The sequence below is a fragment of the Aquarana catesbeiana genome, linkage group LG09 (genome assembly GCF_042186555.1).
Source record: "Aquarana catesbeiana isolate 2022-GZ linkage group LG09, ASM4218655v1, whole genome shotgun sequence".
Taxonomy (NCBI): domain Eukaryota; kingdom Metazoa; phylum Chordata; class Amphibia; order Anura; family Ranidae; genus Aquarana; species Aquarana catesbeiana.
The window spans coordinates 301,297,406-301,321,369 of NC_133332.1; the positions used below are offsets into that span (position 1 = coordinate 301,297,406).

At 43.8% G+C, this 23,964-nt stretch overlaps 1 protein-coding gene and 1 non-coding gene across 7 annotated transcripts in view; both read left to right on the top strand.

The window, feature by feature from the left end:
* PRRC2B (proline rich coiled-coil 2B) overlaps window positions 1–23,964 on the top strand; it is a 202,285-nt gene that overhangs the window by 157,363 nt on the left and 20,958 nt on the right. For all 6 annotated transcript variants that reach the window (XM_073600503.1, XM_073600505.1, XM_073600507.1 and 3 more), the window contains 2 exons: window positions 16,449–16,553; window positions 23,083–23,275. In XM_073600503.1, the coding sequence (XP_073456604.1) occupies window positions 16,449–16,553; window positions 23,083–23,275 (298 nt within the window). The remainder of the gene's footprint in view (window positions 1–16,448; window positions 16,554–23,082; window positions 23,276–23,964) is intronic.
* On the top strand, window positions 11,268–11,348 carry LOC141109141 (small nucleolar RNA SNORD62). The gene has a single exon (XR_012236152.1). It is a non-coding gene; the product is annotated as a small nucleolar RNA SNORD62 (small nucleolar RNA).

A 23,964-nucleotide genomic window follows, 5' to 3' on the forward strand; every position in this document is an offset into this window, starting at 1 on the left:
TATAGAAGCTTGATTTAAATTTCTTGGATTACTTTATGCCCTGAGGTCTCTAGACTTAATAGGGCTGAGTTTAGCTGCAAAATCTGTAATGCCTGCATGATTTTAGAGATTCTGCCGCTTTACCTATTTTGAATAAAGGGATTTGTTTTTCCCACCCCCTTTCCCATGTATTCTCATCGCCTCTTCTACTCAATTGCTCCATTGAAGCCATCGAAAATACTCAGTGCTTACTAACTCACATTTGCCTGTTTCCTCAACCAAACTGTCAAACCATCAAATTGCTGGTGTCTAAACTAATCACATGTACAGCAAAAGCAGTTGCAGATCAAACAGAAGCAGCTTCCTTGGCTGTAAAGGATAGGAGGGTTTAATTCTGCTGTAAGGCTGTCAGCAGATTGGCCTCCACAAACTCTGCAGCGTCTAAAAATAGAGCGCAACTGAGCATGTGCAGAGTCGGGTAAGCATGTATTACTGGATTTTAAACAGTACAGACACTTATTTTTAATGTTTTACATAGCAAAATGGGCCAGCCTAAAGTGATCTAGCAGACTTAATTTTCTGACTAAAGTTAGACTTTAAGCTTGACATTCAGATACAGTGTAGTGACCTTAAATTTCTTTATCGTACATCACAGGACACACAGCCAGTTATTATATTAACTACTTGGGTTATATGCCACCTATAGGTGAATGGACACTGGTAGATCAATCAGAACAAACAGGTAGTCCTCCCCTATATAACCCCTCCTACACTGGAAGCACATCAGTTTTTTTGCCAGTGTCTATAAGGTGGTGGTCACTGATGTGATACATGTGCTCTTGGAGCATACTCAGAGGTCTGGACGGTTCTATTGGGAATCATGGACTTCAATCAGATCCATTCGAAAAAGCTACCAGCCAAAATGGATGTTACCCGAACCTCATTGGAAGGAGAGAAGATTTCTCAAGGTTTGCCTGTAATGCAGCCTTATGGCGCTGGACCCTGCGTAATGGAGCCCTGTGCAGTGTTTGTTCTGACCAAGGTGCTTTCCTGCAGGCTGCTATACAGGTTCAGGGGAGTGGACCTCACATTAAGGGGGATCCAGTCTCAGAAGGTCTTTTATGACAAAGCTCGCCGTGATGGGTGAAGATTGGACCCCTATAATGGTCAGAGTCCTGCAGCAGGAATGGTAAATCTGCATTTGTTTGCAGTTTCTCTTTTAAAAAAAAAAAAGAGCTCTGACTGTTCTCCCGGTGGCCACTGGGGGCAGGGGGCAGTGTGCAGTTTAATCATGCTGTGTACTTCTTAATCACATGGGCTGCTGTTTCTCCTCCAGCCACTAGAGGGCGCAGGCTCACTCAGTATGGCCTATTTTTATATAGGCAGAAAGTGGAAGGGCGGCCATGTTGCCATGTGGTCAAACAGGTTCAGCAGGGCCCCTGGAGACATAACAGCAGCCCATGGATACTAACAAAGTGTGAGTACTTACTATGGGAGGACCGTGTGGACATGTCATGATTATATGCTACATATTTACTGCTTAATCCGGGGGGGACTGTTCAGTTGTAAGTCGATACACCCCTGGACAGATGGCAGTTTACTTTAAAGTGTTTTTTACTGCTCGGAAGGCAGGTACAGTGTAGTATACATGCTTGCAAACTTGTTGCTTAAAGGCATGTTTAAATAAACACGTTTGGAAAAACATGGACATGGGAGCACTTTAAGGAATTGTGTCTCCAGTATAGTGTGCGTTTGGTCATAGAGGCTGCATTGGGTGCATATGTTCTTGGCTAAATCCTGCAGGACTAGTATGGGGCCAACTGCAGTTAAGCAGGTGCATGCTTGCAAACTAGCTAAAACGCAGGGTTGCTGGAGTGCACAGTTACCAAAGATACATGTTATACATGCTTGCATAAAGATACATGTTTGCACAAAGATGCATGTTTATACATGGTTGCATAAATGTACATGGTTGCATAAAGATACATGTCTGCATAAAGATGCAGGTTTATACATGTCTGCATAGATGCGTGCTGCATAATGTTGCATAAACACGTTTCATAAACGCATGCTTGCTTATTGCGTAAATGCATGTTTCCATGAGCACGTATTGTATAACAGCGTGTTGACAGGGACGCACGCTTTCATGTTTTGACTAAATGCATAGTTGCATAAGCACATGCTTACATGCTTCCATAGATGCATGTTGCTTAAACACTTGCTGGCATGTTTTCATTTGTACTGCATCTGTATGTTTATTTACATTAAACTGCATACATATTTGCTTATTTACATTAAGCTGTATACATATGTACTTGATTTCCTGGGACTACATACATATGTGCTTATTTGCCTACGACTACATAAATATGTGCTTATTTCCCTAGGATTACATGCATATGTGCTTATTTGACTGGGACTACATACATATGCGCTTTTTTTGCCTGGGGGTACATACATATGTGCTTATTTGCCTAGGGGTACATGCGTGGGTGCTTATCGGCCTTGAACTGCATACATAAATACATGAATGACAAGAATACGTGTATGCCTGCATGTTTGCATACCTAGGTACTTGCATAACGGCATACCTGTGTACTTGCATACCTAAGGGGTTGCATGGAGGTAAACCAACATTGTTTTAGCCTGCATCCTTAGAGGACTGTATATTAGGTTGGCTAATATAGCTGCTGCGTTATTTACCTGTTATACCAGTTAAATGGTTCCAGAAAAGTGGCAGCTGGGAGAGGCAGATGCACCGCTCTCAGGTTCAGGGATCTGGCGGTGTCCACATCTCCCGATGGACAGTGGTGTCAGGTGCATCGGAGCCACTGTGGTGTTTGGCATTGCAGTGTTTCCTGACGCATTAATTTCTTATTGTACAGCACGGAACACAGAGCCATAGTAGTTACTATGTGGGTTATAGGCCACCTTCAGGGGATGGACACTGGCACGCCCTAAATTAAAAAAAAAGTGCACTCCCTTTATAACCACTCCCACTGGTGGGAGTACCTTAGTTTTTTTTACCAGTGTCTAAGGTGGTGTTCACGAGTAAAGATGTGCTGTGCTGAGCTCCACTGGAGCAATCCCTGCTGGGGCTAGCCATGCAGCTGGATCCATTCAAAGTGTCTTTTTGGACGAATTGAATGGTACCCGGGCCTCGTATCCGAAGAAACAAGGTATTGCCTGTAATGCTTCTCTTTTTAGAGAGCTGAACCCCGGGATCCAGTACTTTTTGGTATTAAGGCCAAAAAGTTTTACTGGCGGTGGTGCTATTACAGGTCCAGGATTGTGGGTTTCCTCGAGGATCCCCAGCCCCCGAAGGTTTAATGGAACCCACCGTGAAAGGTGAAGTTTGGGTCTGTTGGTTTACCACAGAAAACCCTGCAGTGGGAAAAGGAGTTTTTCTAAGAAATTATCAAAATTTTCTTACGAACGTCTCCTTTTAATTTAGTAAATGTTGCCATGCCGATGTGTCACCACTGGGGGCTGTATAGAGCACTTACCGTCTCATGCTTCTCAGTGAGCCCACGTTGTGTCCAGGAAACAGCAGTATTTTCCTTCGGCCAGCAGCAAACCTCCGGTAAGTCTGGCATTCCCCCCCTGAGAGTAATATGGTGATCAGAGTGAGCCATCAGGAGGGGCAAGTGTTGCAGCTGCTTTTAACACTGCAGCCCCTGCATATATTACTGAGGAGGTTTTTTTTCTCCAACCATTTTAAGTTTGGAGCAAAAAAATTGATGCTTTAATCGCATCCCAAAGTGGGACTAAGCATAACAGGTCCCCGTCCATTGCTCAGGACCCTCATGCTGAGGAACAAGTGGTGAGAGATGACGATTGGTACAGTCTCTCACTAAATTGGTCTGCTCCACATTTTTACTGCCAATAAACGCAGTCAATTGATGAGCCCACTTCTGGTTTGGGTTCACTAAAGCCTCCTCAATCTGTTCATGCTTTTCCTATCCATTCATGGCTAAAAAAGCTTATGTACTCTAAGTGGGAGCACCCAGTTTTTTCCTCCAAAAAAGTTTTTCAATACTTTTTCTTATGAAGGAAGAGTTCTATAAGAAATGAGGATTTCCAGCAGTTGACGCTGCTATATCCTCTGTAAACAAAAACCTGATTTGTCCAGTAGACAATGCTCATATGCTAAAGGACCCAACAGATAAGAAGTTGGAATTCCTTTTTTTTTTTTTTTTTTTTTTTTTAAAGCTTTTTTTTTCGCTCGCAGGTTTAGCCTGCGCTGGCAGCGATCAGAGTATCTCATTCTTTAAAGGACCAATTTATGGAGGTACTCAAGATTATTCCTGATCAGCAGGCCCAAGATTTGGCTGGGATATCGGAAGCGTTGTGTTTTACAGTAGACGCTATGAAAGATTCTATTCTGCAGGCCTCACGGCTCATGCTAGGGCTTGTACATGTGCATAGAATCCTATGGTTGAAAAGTTGGTCAGCCAAAGCGCCATGCAGAGCTCTTGGCCAGTTTCCCATTTTATGGTGAACGGTTATTTGGAGACGATCTGGATAGGTATTTGCAGAGAATTTCTAATGGGAAAAGATCCCTTTTACCAGTTAAAAAGAAGTTGAGCATTTTTTCTTTAAAACGTGCGCCTTCTCCGGTGCCAGGGGCATCAGCTTCCAGGCAGTCATGACGGCCTCCACCGTCAGGTTCAAGAGGTAAACCTCACCGTCAGTCCCAGGGCCAAAAGAGGACCTGGGGGAGGAAACCCAAAAAACAAGATACTAAAGCCTATTTATGAAGGGGCACCCACGCTCGCTCGAGTGGGGGGGAAGGCTTCTACGGTTTTCAAAGGTCTGGCAGGAACAATGTAAAGACAGATGCGTGGCTTCCTCAATTTTCTCTAGGTTACAAACTAGAGTTCCGAGGGTTCCCGTCTCCTCGTTTTTCTCAGTTCAAACGTTTCCAGAGATCCAGTGAAGAAAAAAGTCTCTCTTTCTAGCATTGCATCATCTCTTGGCTCAAAGAGTGATATCGGTGGTTCCTTGGAAGAGCAAGGATTAGCGTTTTATTCAAACCTTTTTACGGTTCCAAAACCAAACTGGGATGTCAGACCCATTTTAGATCTCAAAGATCTAAGCCGTTTTTTGAGTATCCTTTCTTTTCGCATGGAGAAAATCCAATCAGTAGTCTCCATCCTACAAGTGGAAGAACTTCTGGCATCAATCGACATCAAGGACGCTTTTCTCCATGTGCCGATTTTCCCCGGTCACCAGAAATTTCTACGCTTCAAGATTGAAAATCTTGTATTTCAGTTTGTAGCTTTACCTTCAGTCTAGCTACTGCACCTCGTGTGTTTACAAAGGTCCTGGCTCCTCCTTTAGGCAGGTTAAGGGCTCAAGGTATAACAATACTAGCCTTCTTAGACGATCTACTCTTGATAGATCAATCGGTAGCCTGCTTAAAACCAAAGTTTGGTTACCGCAGTCAGCTACCTGGAATACCTAGGTTGGATTCTCAACCTAGAAAAATCCTCAAAACCATCAAGGAGATTGCAGTACTTGGGGCTGATCATAGATACAGCTCAGAAGAGGGTTTTTTTTTTCCCCAGGAAAAGGATCATTTCCATAAGGGAACTGAGTTGATCAAAACAAAGAAGAATCCTTCTATTCGACTTTGCATGAAATTGTTGGGAAAGATGGTAGCTTCTTTTGAGGTTGTTCCTTATGTGCAGTTTCATTCAAGACTATTGCAAAACAGCATCCTGTCAACTTGGAACAAGAAGGTCCAAGCTCTGGACATCCCAATGCATTTATCCCGGAAGTGTGTCAGAGCCTCAATTGGTGGTTGATATCCAAGAATCTTCAAAAAGGGAAAATCCTTTCTACCAGTTACCTGGAAAGTGGTAACAACACATGCCAGCCTTCTGTGCTGGGGAGCAGTCCTGGAAGAAGTGTCTGTCCAAGGGAAATGGTCCAAATCAGAGATGACCAGAGATTCAGGCAGTACGCCTGAACCTGGAGGCCTGGACGCTCAGACTATGGAATTGTCTTGTCAGGTTCCAATCCGACAATGCCACAGCTGTGGCCTATTTCAAGCCCAGCTGCCCAGCCCAGAGAGAGATGAATCAATCTATCTTGAGAGAACAACCTTCCTATCAGCAATTTTCATTCCAGGGATAGAGAATTGGCAGGCGGACTACTTGAGTTGCCAACAATTGTTCCCGGGAGAATGGTCCCTTCACCTCGACATCTTCTGTCATAATGCCAAAAATGGGGAGTTCCGGACGTGGATCTGTTTGCGTCCAGGTTCAACAATAAGATCAAAAACTTTTTGTCAAGAACAAGGGATCCGATGGCATATGGAACCAGATGCCTTTTTTTTTTCAATGGGATCAGTTTTTTCACTGATCTTTGTGTTCCCTCCTGTTCTGCTGCTTCCGCGCCTTCTCGCAGGATCAAGCAAGAAGGGAAGGAGGTGATTCTTGTGGCCCAGAAGATCTTGGTTTACCAAGATCATAAAAATGGCGGTAGGGGACCCTTGGACCCTACCGCTATGGCCAGACCTTCTCTCGCAAGGTCCGGTATTCCATCCTACCTTACAAACGCTAAATTTAGCGGTTTGGCTATTGAGACCCACATTCTAAAAGATCGTGGGCTGTTGGCTTCAGTAGTTTCTACTTTGGTTAATGCTAGGAAGCCGGCCTCCGGAGTCATATAGAGAATCTAGGAAGGCATATGTCTCCTGGTGTGAATCCCAGGGGTTGGCACCCCAGGAGGTATGTCCTAGGTAGGATCCTTGAATTCCTAGAGATAGGATTAGAAATGAAGTTGGCCTTGAGTACTATCAAAGGCCAGATGTCGGCTTTATAGGGGGTAACGCGGATTAATCCTCCAGTCGGGTCACTCCTGAACCCTTGGGACTTAAATTTAGTCCTGCCGGCTCTACAGAAGCAGCCTTTTGAGCCAAAACGAGATATTCCCTTGGCCCTCTTGACGAGGAAAAAATAATTTTCTTGGTTGCCATATCTTCTGCAGGAAGAGTATCAGCATTGGCTGCTCTTTCTTGTAAAGAGCCATATTGGTTTATTCATCCTGAATTCCTACCAAAGGTAGTATTGGTTTTTTATTTAAACCAGGATATTGTTCTGTCTTAATTTTTTCCAGAACCTCATTCTGTGGAAGAAAGGTCACTACATTGTTTTGATGTGATGAGCGGTCAAAGCCTATTGAAAGTGTCCGCTCAGATTCGTAAAACAGATGTTTTGTTTGTGTTACCAGACAGTCCTAAAAGAGGACAGACAGCGTCGAAATCTACTATTACTAAATGGATTTGTCAAGTGATTGTTTAAGCGTATGGTTTAAAGAGGAAAATTCCTCCTTTTCATATTAAAGCGCACTTCTCCAGGACTGTTAGTGCTTCTTGGGCAGTGCATAACCAAGCATCCATGGCTCAGATCTGCAAGGCCGCAACTTGGTCTTCAGTCCATACATTTACCAGATTCTATCAAGTAGATGAAAAAAAATCATGAGGATGTTGCCTTTAGGCACCGTGTACTGCAGGCTGCAGTATGAGTCCTCTAGTCTCTCGGTGCCCTACTTTGTTGTGTTTCCCTCCCTTCAGTTGGCATTGCTATGGGACATCCCACATAGTAACTACTATGGCTCTGTGTCCCGTGATGTACGATAAGAAAATAGGATTTCTATAACTGCTTACCTGTAAAATCCTTTTCTTTGAATTACATCACGGGACACAGAGGTCCCTCCCTTCTTTGGTATACATGTGTATTGCTTTGCTACAAAACTGAGGTACTCCCACCAGTGGGAGGGTTTATATAGGGAGTGCACTTTTTTAATTTAGGGCGTTCCAGTGTCCATCACCTGAAGGTGGCCTCTAACCCACATAGTAACTAATATGGCTCTGTGTCCCATGATGTACTTCAAAGAAAAGGATTTTACAGGTAAGCGATAAAAAAAAATTTTCGGCAGACTGCGGCCGCATCAGCTTGATCAGGTCTGGTCTCGGTTGATCGAAGCCTAAGCCGGATCAAGCCTGGTTAGTATATAGATAGGAGGCTGCCCGGGAATACCAGATGCTGTAGGCTTTTCCCCACCTGGGTGAGGGAGGCATCTGAGGTGGCTGTGCTTTGGAAGTATCTCAGGCCAGAAGATCTTAGGGCAGTCTCTGAGGGGGTTTGTTTCATCTATAGCCGGCAGAAACCTGGTAGGTTAAGTGCACCTCTAGTGACTGTCTGGGTCTGCCACAGAGTCATCAGTCTTTTGCCTTGCATTTTCTCTTGGAGCATAAGTTATGGGCTCATTATTGTGAGACAATAAATGGTAGCAGTTCCAAAACCAAATAGGAACATGAGCTTTATCTTAAAGTGGAGTTCCTCTTCAAAAAAAAAAAATAAATAAATAAAAGTCAGCAGCTACAGATACCGCAGCTGCTGATATTTAATAATCTGACACTTACCTGACCCAGGGTCCAGCGATGCGGGGGATCGAAGCCCCGCTCGTCCCCCCCTCTGCTCTGCGGCGCTGGCATTGTAACTGTGGGCACCCGGCTGTGGCTTCGCAGCCGGGCACCCACTGCACATGCGCAAGCCGTGCCGCGCGCCGTGACTGGCCGCGCAATTGTCTGGGACCTGTGACGTGTCCCAGATGATTGCCTAGAGGGAGGGGGGAGAGGATCTTCCGGCGCCGAGGGTGCGCATAACGAAGTGGGAGCTGGAACCCTCTGAAAAGAGGGTATCCGCTCCCCCCCCAAAAAATGACATGCCTAATGTGGCATGTCAGGGGGTCACCTTCTCTTAAAGCGGAAGTTCCATTTTTGGGTGGAACTCCGATTTAAGATCTCAAGCCGCTGAATGTCCTGCAAGAGGTAGATTTCGGGGTCCATAATCATCTGTAAACTCACGTCTTCATGTGGCGGTTTGTTTCCAGGCTCATCAAGGGTTTCTGTATTTGCAGTGGAAAGCCGTTTTTTTTTTTTGTGACTCTTCCCTTTGGGTTGGCCACAGCTCTGGAGGGTTCACAAAGCATCAAGCCCCAGTGCTGGGCTTGCTGAAGACACCTCAATACTCATTACCTCAATAATCTTTGCTCAGGAAGCAGTCAATTCCAGCGGTTCCTTCAATATAGTTCTACAGGAGGAAGCTGTGTTTAGGTCAAAGCACATTCCCTACATACTACTCCAAGTCGTGGTAGAGGATCATTCTGTCTGGAACTTGAAGATCCAGGCATTGAATTGCCGGAAGGCTCTGTTTCTGTGGTGTTGCAAAGCAAAAATTGGTGGTTGATATTCTTCCTTTTCAGGGATTTGGAGAATTAATATCCACTAATGCCAGTCTCCAAGTTGATTTGAGGCTGACTACAGTTCAGGGGGCTTGGTCTCCGCAAGAGAGAATACTGTCCATCAATATCTTGGAATTTTTGTCCTGTATGCCTTGATCTGGATTATAGGGCAAACCAGTTGTAGGTTCGATCCGGGAAAAGCCTCTGCAGGCATATATATCAACCACCAGGGTGGCACCAGAGGTCATGCGGCTCAGGGAGGTGAACCACATTCTGTCTGGGACAGTACAAGTGCTGTCTCTATCGCCAATGCGTCTTCTAGGGATAGATTAGTGGCAGGGGGAACTCTGCAGGGGAATCTACTAGATTCCAAGTTCTACAACAGGTTGGGACAGGTGTGTCTGGGACGAGAGTCCCACTGCCAATAGGGGTTAGATGTACTGGTAAACACCTTAAGGATCGGGTCTCCCTTACTTTGACTTGTCCGCCCCCCCTGTTTCGGCTTCTGACACATCTTTTGCGAAGAATCCGTGAGGTGGTAACACTGATATTGGTGTTGGCCGAATTAGCCCAGGAGGGCTTGGCACACTGACATAGCGAGTCTTGCGGGGGTTGCTTCTTGGACACTCCCAGTGCAGCGGGACCTAATGGTCTTGAGTCCTGTATCTCAGCACTGTTGAGCCCTTGGAAGCCAAACTTCAGTTACAGCATTTGGGGAGATTCTTTTTCTTTCTCCAATCAGTAGGGGAAAGGCGATTGGCCTTAAGTAACATTTAAGGGTCAGAGTTCGTCCCTATCCATTCTTTTCCAGAGGCCATTGTATCTCACACCTTGTTTCATATCTCATACAGCATGTAACTTGGACAGTCCCACCTGTCAAGCCATTCTTGTGTCCTTGGGACTTGAATTTGATCTTGATTGTCCTTGCAGAGGCCAATTTATGTACCAACCGGGGGGATTCTGTCGGTCCTTTTATCTCGGAAGGTGGCTTCTGTGGTTGCTATCACTTCACTGAGTGGAGTGTCAGTTGGCGGCTCTTTCATGCAAGGAGCCATTCTTGGTCTCGCATCATAAGGTGATGTTGCATCCTCATCCACCTTTATTGCCTAAAGTGGTTTCTAGTTTTCACTTGAATCAGGACAGTGTCTTGCCTTTTATTTTTCTCCTAATCCACAGTCGGCAGGAGAAAGATCGCTACATACTCTAGAGGTTGTTCAGGTGCTCAGGATCTACTTGAGTTGTCAGAAATCCTGGTTGGTGCTGCCATAAGAGCCCAGGTAGGGCAGGCGACATCCATGGTGAATATTTAGCAGTGGATCTGCCAATTTATTAATGATTCCTATGGTTTAAAAGGCAAAAACCCTTTTTTTTTTTTTCTTCTGGGGAAAGATTCTCTACCAGGTGTGGGGGAAGTATCTTGGGCCATCCGTCATCGTGTGTCAGTGGCCCAGGTGTGCAAGATCACAATTGGGTCTTTGGTTTATACATTTACAGGATTTTTACCAGGTGGATGTCAATAATGTAGAAGATACTGCCTTTGGCCTCAGCGTATTACAAATAGCGGAGTAGGTCCTTCTCTGGTGGCAATTTCTATGATGGTGTCTCCCTCCCCTCAAGGTTATTGAATTGGGACGTCCCAAGTTGTTAATATAATAACCGGCTCTGTGTCCTGTGATGTACGATAAAGAAAATAGGATTTTTTTTGTACAGCTTGCCTGTAAAATCCTTTTTTTGGAGTACATCACAGGACACAGAGGTTCCTCTCCTCTTTTGGGAATTTATTGCTGGCTACAAAACTGATATGCTTCCTGTATAGGAGGGGTTATATAAGGGAGGACTTCCTGTTTGATTGTTCTGATTGATCTACCAGTGTCCATTCACCTATAGGTGGCGTATAACCTAAGTAGTTATTAATATAATAACCGGCTCTGTGTCCTCTGATGTACTCTAAGAGAAGGATTTTTACAGGTAAGCTGTCGAATAAATCCTATTTTTTTAGTGTTTGAAATGTCACTGTTGATGTTTCTGCTCTGTCTCAATGATGTGTCAATAGATCCTTCTGACCATTCACTATGTACTCAGAATGGAAATGAGGAGGCTATGTAACTGAGAGACATCTTCCCACTCTAGTGAAGCCTGGGAAATATAAACCTATTGTACATCACAGGACACAGCTCTAAATCTTCATGACTACTTAAGTTATGTTGCCAATTTCTGGAAAATGGACAATGGCCCAAAAAAAAATAAAATCCGAATTCTTCCCAGCTCAGCCAAGCCTTATCTTTAGCCAGTGTCTTTAGGGGATGTGCCTACAGATGTCTCTCTGAAGATTCTTTGCTTTTCTAGTCCCCTATGGGTTTCCTGGCAGACATGGTGAGCACTAACTTTGTTACCACTTCCTCATATGAACATTTGTTTGGACCATGACTTGATTCAGAAGGTGTCTGATGTATGTGAGATAGCCCTAGACTGATGGCAATAAAAATTCTGATAGGTATATGATAAAGCATGACTTTCTTTAAAGCTGCTGATCCATGGTGAAGGTATACTGTACGTGGACCTTGTTTTTGGTCCTAGAAGCTATTCCTCTGATCATGAAATGAGGAGCGTTCAGCAGAAGATAAATTGTGACTTGGGTACTGATGAGTGCTTGTTATAAAAACAGATCACTTAAAGTGATTGTACAGTCTTGCTTGTTGTTTTTATTTTTTAAAAGAGTGTTATACTTATCTGCCCTGTGCAGTGGATTTGCACAGAGCAGCCCAGATCCTCCTCTTCTGTGCTTTTGGCCCCTCCCTCCTGTCAAGTGCCCCAACAGCAAGCAGCCCAAGGATAGGAAATTTTACAGGGGTCTAGGAACAAATTATCACTGGAAGATGTGAATGATTTGTTACAAGGTATCTGTGACACTTGAGATTGAAGAGGAGAAAAGGTGCAAATGTCAAAGCACTATCTTATGTATGAAGGAATGCATAAGAAAAAGGCCAGGGTTTTTTCTGTGCACAGCTCACTTCTAAATACAATCAAATTAGAATGGGAAAATCCAGAGAGGAAACCATTTTTTTCCCAGCAGTCTTGAAAGGAGGGTTCCTTTTGATGAAGATGCGGCACAACCTTGGACACAAGTAGTACCCCAAGTTGGACGCACCTCTTTCAAAATTTTCCAAGAATACGGACCTGGCGTTTGACGACATGGGAACACTTCGGGATCCTATGGATAAGAGAGGTGATATCCTTTTAGGCAGGGCCTGGGACTCATCAATTGTCAGTCTGAAACCAGCCTTAGCATCTACATGTGTAGCCAGAAACCTTGAGTTATAATTATTACACATACAGACTCACCTTTCCACGGGGACTGCGAGAGATCAGATGCTTACATTCCCACTCTTGTTTCGGACAGTAGGTTTTTTTTGTCCGATTCCTCTGCTGAATCAGTTAGGATGGGTGCTAGGACCTCTGCCTTGATCAGTTCAGCCTCTGGCTCAAGACATGGTCAGGACTCCTCCTCCAAATTTGTGTCTGTGTGGCCTTCCTCTGTCAGGCGACTATCTCTTTGGTCCTGGCTTATAAGAAGCGCTTGAATGCACGGCTGACAGGAAGAAGGCATTTCCTGAGAATAAAAAGAAGTTGACGGCCCGAAAAAAAAATTTGAGGTCAAGGGGGCAGAGAGCAGAGTCTGCGAGAAAAGGAGGCCTGACCCAAGAAACATTGGACAGGGCGCAAAGGTAAGTGGTGGGGTGTCTTGTTTAACCCTCCTCAGCAACACACCAAGTCGCAATAACTCCTGCCTTCCAGTGGGAGAAAGATTGAGGGCCTTCCTCCCACAGTAGGCATCAGTCACTTCAAGCCTGTTCATTTTGGATTTGGTGACCAATGGACACAGGCTGGAATTCAATTCCCAGTCACTAGAGAGATTGTTAGTCACCAGCCTGCCCCGCGATTGAGTAAAGGCAACTGCCTTCTGCCTCCAAATTGGAGACTTGTTAGATCAGAAAGTCCTTATCCCGGTACACTGGATGGATCAGGGCAAGGGCTTTTACGCCCATATCTTTGTGATAAAAAAAACCCTTGAAGTATTGTCTAATTTTGAACCTTTGCTCTCTAAATCGTTCGATCAGATACAAGCACTTTCGCAGGGAGTCAGTTTTTTCGGTCAGGAATTTGCTTTACCCAAACTGCTTTATGGCGCCGCTGGATTTAAGGGATGCTTACTTGCACATCCCTGTTCATCCAGCATACCAAAAATTTTGGAGACTAGCAGTAAAGATGGGATAAGTGATCCATCATTTTCAGTTCCAGGCACTGCCCTTCGGGTTATCAGCCCTGCGTATCTTTGCGAAGGTCCTGGGGAAGCGTTGGCCCCCTTAAGACTAAAATTGATTAAGTTCGTCCCCTACCTGGATGTCCTCCTAGTGGTGGTGGAATCCCATCAGAAACTAGAGAAGGATCTCCAGACTGTTTAAGACTTTCTATAGTCGCTAGGCTGGCTAGTCAACAAAGAGAAGTCCTCGCTGGTTCCTACCCAGAGAGTGACATATCTCTGGTACAAGATTTCCTCTGTGGATCAAAAAATGTTCCTTCCAGAGGAAAAAGTGTCAAAATTAACTCGTGCGATTTCATCCTTGCAAAACAACCAGTGGGTTTTGCTCAGAGATATCTCAAGGGCAGTAGCCTTATGACCTCTTGCTTTACGGTCATACCATGGGCGAGATTTCACCCAATGTCCACTTCAGTTATTCCTGCTAAGGAACTGGGACGGATCCACAGGTTGGATCTGAAGGTATGGAGGTCGCTGCTTCTCTTGACCAGTGGCCTGGAATGGTTCATTCCAGTATCCCAGAGAATTGCAATGGATGAAAGCTTGTATGGATGGGGGAGCCCATCTACACAACAAGAGATGGCTAAAGAAAGATGGTCCCTTGTGGAAGCAAAGGCTTCATCAAATTAAAGGGAGCTTCTGGCAGTACAGAGGGCATTAGAAGCTTTTCATGCAGAGGTCAGCAGTCACCATCTGCAGATTCGATCAGACTTTAGCCTCCATCTCAGCAATACACCTAAAAGGGGCGCAAAACGAATGGGCAGATCACCTCAGTCGCCACTGGGTATGTCAGAACAATTGGTCCCATAATCCGGAGATTTTTGCCCAAATTGCCAGGAGGGTGGGGGATCACCAGAGGTGGATCTTTTTGCAACTCAGATAAACCGCAAGACGGAGAGATTTTTTTTTCCCTAAATCCAGGGGATCATTCTCTCGGGATCTACGCTCTTGCGAATCCTTGGTCATTCAGCCTCTGCTACGGCTTTCCCTCCTATCAGGCTAATAATCCCGGAAGTCCTCTAGAAGTTCCTTCTAGAAAGAACAAATCTAATCTTATTAACCCCCTTTTTGACCCAAGAGGCTGTGGTTTTCACTCCTGCAGGCCCTAGCCACAGAGCCTCCAGTGACTCTACCAGTGAGACAGGATTTGTTGTCTTAGGGTCCGGTGTCACACCCTCATTTGGCATCATTGAACTTAACGGCTTGGTATCTGAAGAGAAGATATTACATTCTCAAAGTTGTCAAAACCCTGGTTAATTTCCTGAAGCCAGTAACAAGGGCTATATACTCAAAAGTTTGGAAAAAATGTAACTTGTCGGTAAATCAAAGATTTTCACACAATGTTCCATCTATTTTGGAATTTTTTAAAGAGGGTGCCAACAAGGGTCTTTCCCTTAGTACGTTAAAGGTTTAGGCTGTGGCTATTCGTTTTTTTCCTCCAGTATTCTCTTCTGGAAAATCCTGTTATAGCCAGATTTTTTTTGTAAGTCAATTGCTAGAGCAAAACCTGTGGTTGTTAGAGCATGTCCCTATTTGATCACATGATACAGACAGGCATCACAGCCCATCTGTACCATGTGATTAGCTTTAACTAATCACAACAAAACAAACTGATTCAGTTTCATTCAGTAAAATGCTTGCTTATATCAATGTAATGCACCGCTATAAGCATACATAATGTTTAAAAAGAAAAGGACAATGTTACTATGATAACATTATATTGCTCTGGTCAGTGTGTTAAAAAAATGGTAAAAAGGGGAAAAAAATTGTAGTAATAAAAAAAAATTATAACTTTTCATACTGTAAATATTTTGGACTGTATACTCGGGGGGGGGGGGGGGGGGGATTTCTACTGTCCTGTCATTTTAGGGCCTCAAAAAATGAGACATGAGAAATTTTCAGATCTATACCATAGTTTGTAGATGCTATAACTTTCCTAAAGTTTAAATAGTATACACTGATATGATCATTTTACCAAGAAAATATAACTGAATACATTTTGGGCTAGATTTATGAAGAACAATTATTTATTTGCAAACTTTTATAAGAGAAACAAAGAAAAACACTTTTTTTAAAAATGTCAGTTTTCTTTTGTTTAGCAAATAATAAAAAAAAATCAGTGGGGATTAAATACCACCAAAAGAAAGCTCTAGTTGTGTGAACAAAATAAAAAAAAAATTTGTTTGTGTACAGTGTTGCATGACCACACAATTGTCATTCAAACTGCGACAGCACTGGAAGCTGAAAATTGGCCTGGGCAGGAAAGGGGTAAAAGTGCCCGGTATTGAAGTGGTTAAATCTGTTTCTTGAAGTACATCACAAGACGCAAGGATTCCTCTGTTCTTGTCTTTTCCTCATTGCTGGCTACAAAATTGAGACTTAGCTGAGCTGGGGGGGGGGTTATTCTTTTTTTTGTTAATCTCATTGGATTTTTTTTCCTAATTAACAGTTTAATAATAAGGTAGGTTTTCTAAAAGACTCTGTCACTTTATTTGTTCAAGGTAATGTAACAGGTTCTCTTGAAAGATTGCACTCCCACCCATGCGTACTCCCCTTCCGTGAGTGCTCCCACCATTTATCTGTCAAGGCCAGTAGAAATACCTTTTGCTTCAAAGTATGGAGAAGCATGTGGTGACATTCCCTTGCTCTCAGGATGCATTGTTTAGACCAGAGCGGTCAGTTGCCAGCTTTGAAAACTCATGTGAGGGAGGGGGTGACACAAAATCTATGCATGCATCAGATGATTGCAGAGCTTACACAAGGTTTAACAGAGAGGCAGTGGAGCATGTGGATGGTGAATAGGTCAGGTTGTGGCTTAGTAAGAGACTGTCACTTTGCCTTGAGTGTCTCTTTAAGCTGTGTTGAACTTTTCATAAATTATCTGTTCTCCTCTTAGGCAGGGCTTTCACAATCTATACCAATGCTGAGGAGAGATCACCACCTACAACAAGGCATGGGCCTCAACCCCATTTCCTACCCTACTGCTGACCTCACCTTAAAGGTAAGAACCAGAACTGATTCTCCCCTTTGGCAAATTATATCTCATTTTTGCTAAAGGCAAATATGTTGTACATGCATCCACGTTAATAAAATAAAGAGCATGTATTACATTTTTTGCATTTAGGCCTTCAAAGCATTGCAACCACAATCCATGCATTGTAGATAAAATGCACATGCTCCTGCGTTGTTTACATCACATCCCCTGTACTGAAGTAAAGACCTTCTGTTACTGGGTTGAATGAAGTTAACACTTGACTACAAGGGAGGTGGACGGGTGAAGAGGGACGTCGATGCCTGTTGGCTTTTGGTCTCACGATATTTTAGATTTTTTGGGTCCAGAACATTCTACATGCTGGAATTTTGTTTTCCATTTTTAACAGATATATATATAGTGTAGCGCTATGTGTATAGGTAGATCAAGGTGAGATATTAGAATCGGGCCAACTGACAATGGCCAGAAAACAAGCAAAAAATTAATTTAAAAAGGTGAGTAGAAAAAAAATTGGTTGCACAAATACAAATTTATGTACGGAGCATAATAGAAAACGCCTGTGAAAAAGTGAAAACAGCAAACACAATATAAATCAACATTAAATAAAGTCCATGTAAATAAATTGTGTCCTTAATGGAAATCGAAAAAAAGCCACCACCAACAGTCTCTGAGGGTAGGTTGATGAGAGCAGCAACAGGGTGTTACTGGTGGGTGAAACGGAGGAACACTAAATCCAATGTGACATCTATGTATGTGTCAGAACCACCACCATAACATCTGAAGAGGCTTACCGGACGTAGAGGACTTGGAAAGACATATGTCTTGCAAGTCAGAAAAAGCTTAATTAGCCACCGGGGCTAGCAGGGTGAAAACATCAGTGTCCAAAGCTTCAATAGGTGAGGAGGAAAGAACTGTAGGCAGCTTCGACCGTCCAGAGGTATCAGCAAAATTGGTGGGTGCCTACCCGGCACTGGGGCTGCTTGCATGTCAGGGTGACTTCGCAGTCAGAAAAAGCCTTTCATGTCTCCTCCACGCTGGCGTGCGTTCCAGCTTACACAGGGGGGCAGCCAAAGGATCCGGATGTTGTTGGGTGATAGGACATGTGACCACGTACCGCTCCGCCGTACGTTTCGTAGTGAACGTCTTCAGGGAAGCGTCTGTTTTCCGTTTGTTTTCCATTTTTGTTATCTAACTTGCCATGCAAAGATTGGCAGCCCTCCACACTGATGGTTCAGCTCCTCTCTCATGGGGTCATTTTCATTGTCTGGGAATGAGAAAAGTTCCAGTGTTTCTATTCAAACCTATTTTTTTTTTTAAGTAATCTTTATATAATCTGTTTAGAAACCGCATACAATCCAGTAAGGATAGAAACAAAAAAGGGAGCGAATCAAAATCATCCATTCATCAACAGTTTCAAATAGGTGACATTTCCATACATAACAAAAGGTCCGACTGACCGTCCATCATGAGGAATTATAAGAAATATAAAGGCATGTGAGCTGCACATGTAGTGCTAAATCATATGGGGCATCACAGCAGTAGGAAACCTTAATTCTATCTTCCCAATCTCTGCATCAACAAAAGCACCTTGTCATGTAAATGTAAGAATTTGGAAAGCAATATCAAGGATGACTAATTCAATGGTAAAGGTCATAGGGAAAGGTCAAGAGGGGAGAGGGATGAATGGGGGAGGGGGGTGGAACAAAGGAAATGGGTAACAAAAACAGCACATTTATATAAATACTTTTTGGTAAACAATGAAGTTCCCCTTGGTTTAGATCCAGTAAGGCTTAAACCGCCAACATAGTTGTATAGTAGTTGTCCATAGTTCAAGAAGCTATTAGTTGAGAGTTCCGTGGGATCATGCTTTTATAATGAGTCCATGTGGCCCATATACTGCAGAATTTTCATATCTACCCTTGCATGTCACTATCCATTCCTCAGCAGCCATAATATTATTCACTAAATGTATCCATTCTTTCCGGGTTGGGATTTGGGCTGATTTCCAGTAAACGGGGATCAATTGCCTAGCCGCATTTAAAAGATGGGGCAAAACCGATTTACGGTAATGACGGGGAGGAATAGAGGGGAAATGCAGCAGGAGCTCCAACAGGGAGTCGGGTAGCTCAAGATCCAATATCATTTTAATTTGGGTCCTGATATCTTGTCAATAGGGTTGCAGCTTGGGGCACTCCCACCAGACATGTAGACATGTGCCCCATAGCCCGCAATCCCTCCAGCAATAATCCGATAAAGTTGGATAAATTCTAGAAAATTTGGAAGGGACCCTGTACCAGCTAGTAAGTAATTTTCGTATCTACTGAGCTGGTATGTGTAAATTGGTATAAATGGTCAAGTTGTAGCTCTGTAAATTCATGTCGCAGGTCTCTCTCCCACTCCCTTATATGTAGGGGTTTACCCTTGGGTTCCAACAATTGTAGCATGCCAAACACAGAGCTGGATTGCAGAATCAGAGGTGGACATACAAAACTTCTCAAGGGGAGCATATGGCCTGAGGTAAACTACTAATAAAATGCCAGAGTTGCCTGTGTCACCAGGCATCCATAGGAAAGCTGCCATACTGGTCCCTGAGAGCAGCCAGGGATAACAACCCCAGGTCTTGAACAAACCTGGCACATCGCGTCTCCCTATCAAATGCCCAGGAGCGAAAAAAGGACAGGTGTTCCCCCGGAGCAAACCAAGGGAAGCCTCCCAAAGGGGCAAGAGGGGAGACCGAGGCGGGCAGGTCGTCCCGAGTTATTTAAAGTGTCCCACACGCTGAGGGTGTGGGCTGTGACAGGGGAGGTATACTCAGATAACCCCCAGTGCTCTCTGGGCACCCATGGCGCACGAGCCAGATTCTGGCCCGCCAGGAATTTTTCCAGAAGAACCAACAACTTGGTCGATAACACCGTGGTGCCAGTCCAATATCTGCTGCAAGGCAACCGCCTCATAATACTTGCGAATGACAGACACACCCATGCCTCCCATTCGTTTGGAGCATTGCAAGGTGCAGAGGGCCAAACGTGGGCTCTGTCTATGTCTTATGTATTTCTCGAACAAACTGTTTAGGGTTGAGAAGGACCTGGGCAAGCAAATGGGTATAATTTGCATATAGAAAAGAACCCTAGGTAACACATTCATCTTTAACACATCCACAAAAAAGTCACCCGGTCCCATTTTTGTAAATCCGCTCTAATGGTTGAGATCAGTGCATAATAGTTATATAACTGGGAACAATGGGAAGGGAGGTGGATGTCCAGGTACTTCAGAGAGGTATGACACCATGTGAAAGAGAATGAGGATTGCCGCAGTATACGTAAATCTGGAGAGATACTCAAAGGCAGGATCTCCGACTTGTCATAGTTGATTTTAAAGTTCGAGATCAGGTTAAAGTCCCGCAATTCTGCCAGAATCTAGGAAGGTAAGTTGTTGAGTATTTGGTGCGTACACGGCTGCAAAAGTGAATTTACGGAACACAAATCTGCCGTTGGGGTCAACTACCTGGTCTTTCATACAAAAGGGCATTGCTTGTGTATAGCTACGCCGACACCTCCTGACTTTAGGCAATGGGGAATTGCTAAGAAACCATTGATTATAAAGGCAGGTGGGTAAATTGTGTGAAAGTGCGTCTCCTGCAATAAAAGATTGTGCGCACCCAGTCACTTCGTCTCGAGCCATAACTTACTGCGTTTACAAGGCGATCTCAACAACAACAACATTGTAGGACACGACCTTCAGGGAAGCTATCGCGGGGGGGAGAGTGCCTATTGTCTCTGAGACCACCATCAGGAGCGGAGAGAGGACTACGATAAATCTATCCACAAGATATTAAGTGCTGAAAGAACAAAATACCATACATAAAAACCTGAGAAACAGAAAACGGTTAAGGTACGTAAGAGAGACAAAGCCCGGAAAAAGTGTCCAGGAGTCCAATCTCCTCTAGTCGGGAATCTCCATCCAGTCCTCTGGCCAAGGAAAAAATGGAGGTCAATGACCAGCTCGAGTCCCCAATACGGGGACATAACTCCTAGGAGTTGGCCTATTTGGGGAAGGTGATACAGCACACAGAGGACCCACTGTTGATTAGGTGCAAGCCTGCAGCCACAGTGAGTGTAACAGATTACCACAGCAGTAAACCAGGGGGGAGTTCGTCAAAAATTGACTACAGGATTTTAGAACTTGGGGGGGAGATCTGGAGAGTTTGTCAAGGCGCTACCCCAGGAGATGAGGAAAACTGAGATTGTAGCGTCGTATGGGAAGAGCTGCCTCTATTCTTGTTCCGGCCTCTGCGTCGTGCGGGTTGCCATGGCTGTGAGTGAGTTGGAAGTGGGATCTCAGGGGAGGACCGCCAATCCGGAAAGTCCTTTGCTGGCTAATTGAGACACTTCAGGAATTGGGGTAATTCGTCCTTGGTCCATAAAATGAATTGCTAACCATCTCTCGAAACAGATAGGTAAAAAAGAAAACCCCATCTGTAAATTAGCTTGGCATCTTGTAAGGCCTGGAGTAATGGCCTCACATGCTCATGCTGTGGCAATGCCCCCCTATTCAAACCGGTTTACCATGCCTGAATGCATGGGGGGGGGGCCTTTGCTTCATACTGGATCTGAATGCTGGCATTGGTAGGATAGATTTTTGTGGAGACTGTAAGTTTTGTCAAGCCCCCTTTGTTAACCAGTTTTTACGGGACTCTTTGCTTTTTCTTGCTGTGTTGCCTGACCCTCAGTTGGACTTATTTTGGACACCCCAACACACCTGAATTACTTTATTCTGTGTCCCTAATATACATTTAGAAATATTATATTTTTGACATAATGTAACTTGACACAGGTCCCTCCCCTCTGTTCTTATGATCCACTCCCACTAATGCTTTGCTGCTAAACTGGGGCATGTTTGGAGGGGGAAGGGTTACTAGGCTGTCTTTACAGCTTTGTGTGCCAGGGTCCCATCTCCATAAGGCAGCAACATAACCCAATGGACATGAATTACTTCACCCATTATCCCTTAATGTTAATTTAGTCTGAATGATCTGCCAATTTTCTGATCGTTGGTATGCTGCTTTTGACAGCCGATTACGACTTTTCGGCAGACAAAAACTGGATGTGCAGGCTTGAAAATGTTTGTCTGATGTGACCACAATGATTTTATTTTCATTTTTTTCTGACAAAAAATAACTGAAGAGCAAGACTAGGCATGTTCAGACATGAAAGAACACATAAAACAATTCAACACATTACGTCACTTCTGATGTTGAATTCTGTCCTCAGAAAATTTTCTGATGGCGAGTAACCTCTTCACTTTTGATTTGAGACTAGCATCAAACAAAAAACTGATGAAAATCTGTCCAATAATCTGACCGTGTGTACAAGGCTTTTGGTGAAAAAATCCAATTTTTCCCTCTCTCCAAAAGGACCTTTTCAATCATACTCGTCAATCTCACTCTACCTAAATACAAAGACCCCATACACACTATTTCTGCAGACTTTTGTCTTCAGATTTATCAAAACCATGTAGTGCAAGAGCCTGCCTGATTGCATACAAATTGAAACTCTTAAGATTTCACCTCATATTATATGGTTTTGGTAAATCTGAAGACAAAAATTCATTTTTTTTATTGGACATATGCTTTTGACTGTGACTTATAGGGGCTCTGTATTATCTCTGGGACTGACCCAATAAACATTCCCTTTTAGTTGACCACCTTACCGCTGTTCTGTCCCCCTCCCCCACACCCCCGTTTGTAGTTCCACCTATTTTCATTATGGTGACTGCTTGACTGATTGGTTGTCTTCCACATTGCTATTGTGGCCCATCGTTTTTTCAGGTTACAATTTCCCCTTATTTGTGTGCCCTACTCTGGAACACCAGGTCGATCCTTGGTGCCCCTCCCTTCATCTTGGCAATATTCCATTTTTTGGTTGGCCCTTCTTCCTCAAACTTTTGTTTGGCTACTGAACTCTTCACATATAGTTAGATCTCCACATCTGTCAGACCTCTGTGGCTGTTGCTCATCCCTTAGCTGAACTGATTTGGAACGTCCCATGATCAAGAATTACTACATTCTTGTGTCTGTAAATCATTTAATTGGAGTCTATTAAGGAAGCTGGGGTTGTACAGGGGCTGGCTTAACATTTTTTGTTTGCCAAGGTACCAACCTCCCTGAAGTTGGCAGTGTACAACAAATGTCTAAGAATTACTACATTCCTATATCCTTCAATGGGCTTCAAGAAGAAGATTTTACAGAAAGTGCAAAAATTGTTTTAAAATTTATCTCAACACTAAGTGATGATGGTAGTCTGTGCTTTTACAGGGAGCTTAATATGGAAAGGGAGGGGTCATGGTCAATGCTGCTACCACAAAACAGTCAGAAGCTTGAAAGGTCCCGTGCCTGCATCTTCTCCCTGGCTTCTTCCAGGTGCCGGCCTTTGGCTGTCTTAATTGGTGGGTGTGGGATGACATCACTTCTGTGCATGTGCAGGAGTCATTTAATCTATTAACACTACTTTATATATATATATATTTTTTTTTGTTCCAGATGGAGTCTGCTCGCAAGGCTTGGGAGAACTCCCCCAGTTTGCCAGAACAGAGTTCCCCAGCAGCCCCTGGCTCAGGAATACAGCCTCCCTCTAGTGGAAGCACCTCCACTGGTGTCAACTACAGTTCCTTCGGAGGAGTGTCAATGCCTCCCATGCCTGTCGCATCAGTGGCCCCTTCAGCTTCTCTTCCAGGTACTTAAACCTGTCCAATTTATTATTAAAGAAAAAATTATATATACAGTGCCTTGAAAAAGTATTCATACCCCTTGAAATGTTCCACATTTTGTAATGTTACAACCGAAAACGTGAATGTATTTTTGAGGGGATTTTATGCGATAGACCAACACAAAGTGGCACATAATTGTGAAGTGGAAGAAAAATGATAAATGGTTTGTAAAATTTGACAAATATCTGAAAAGTGTGGCGTGCATTTGTGTTCAGTTCCCCCAGGTCAATACTTTGTAGAACCACCTTTCATTGCAATTACAGCTTCACATCTTTTTGGGTATGTAAAAAATACATAGCTTAAGTTCTGTCAGAATGGATGGAGAAAGTGTCCGTGAACAGCAATTTTCAAGTCTTGCCACAGATTCTCAATCGGATTTAGGTCTGGACTTTGACTGGGCCATTTTAACACATGAATATGCTTTGATCTGAACCATTCCATTGTAGCTCTGGCTGTATGTTTAGGGTCCTTTTCCTACTGGAAGGTGAACCTTGTGCATTAAGTCTCAAGTCTTTTGCAGACTCTAACAGGTTTTCTTCTAAGATTGCCCTGTATTTGGCTCAATCCATCTTCCCATCAACTCTGACCAGCTTCCCTGTCCCTGCTGAAGAAAAGCATCCCCACATGATGCTGCCGCCACCATATTTTACGGTGG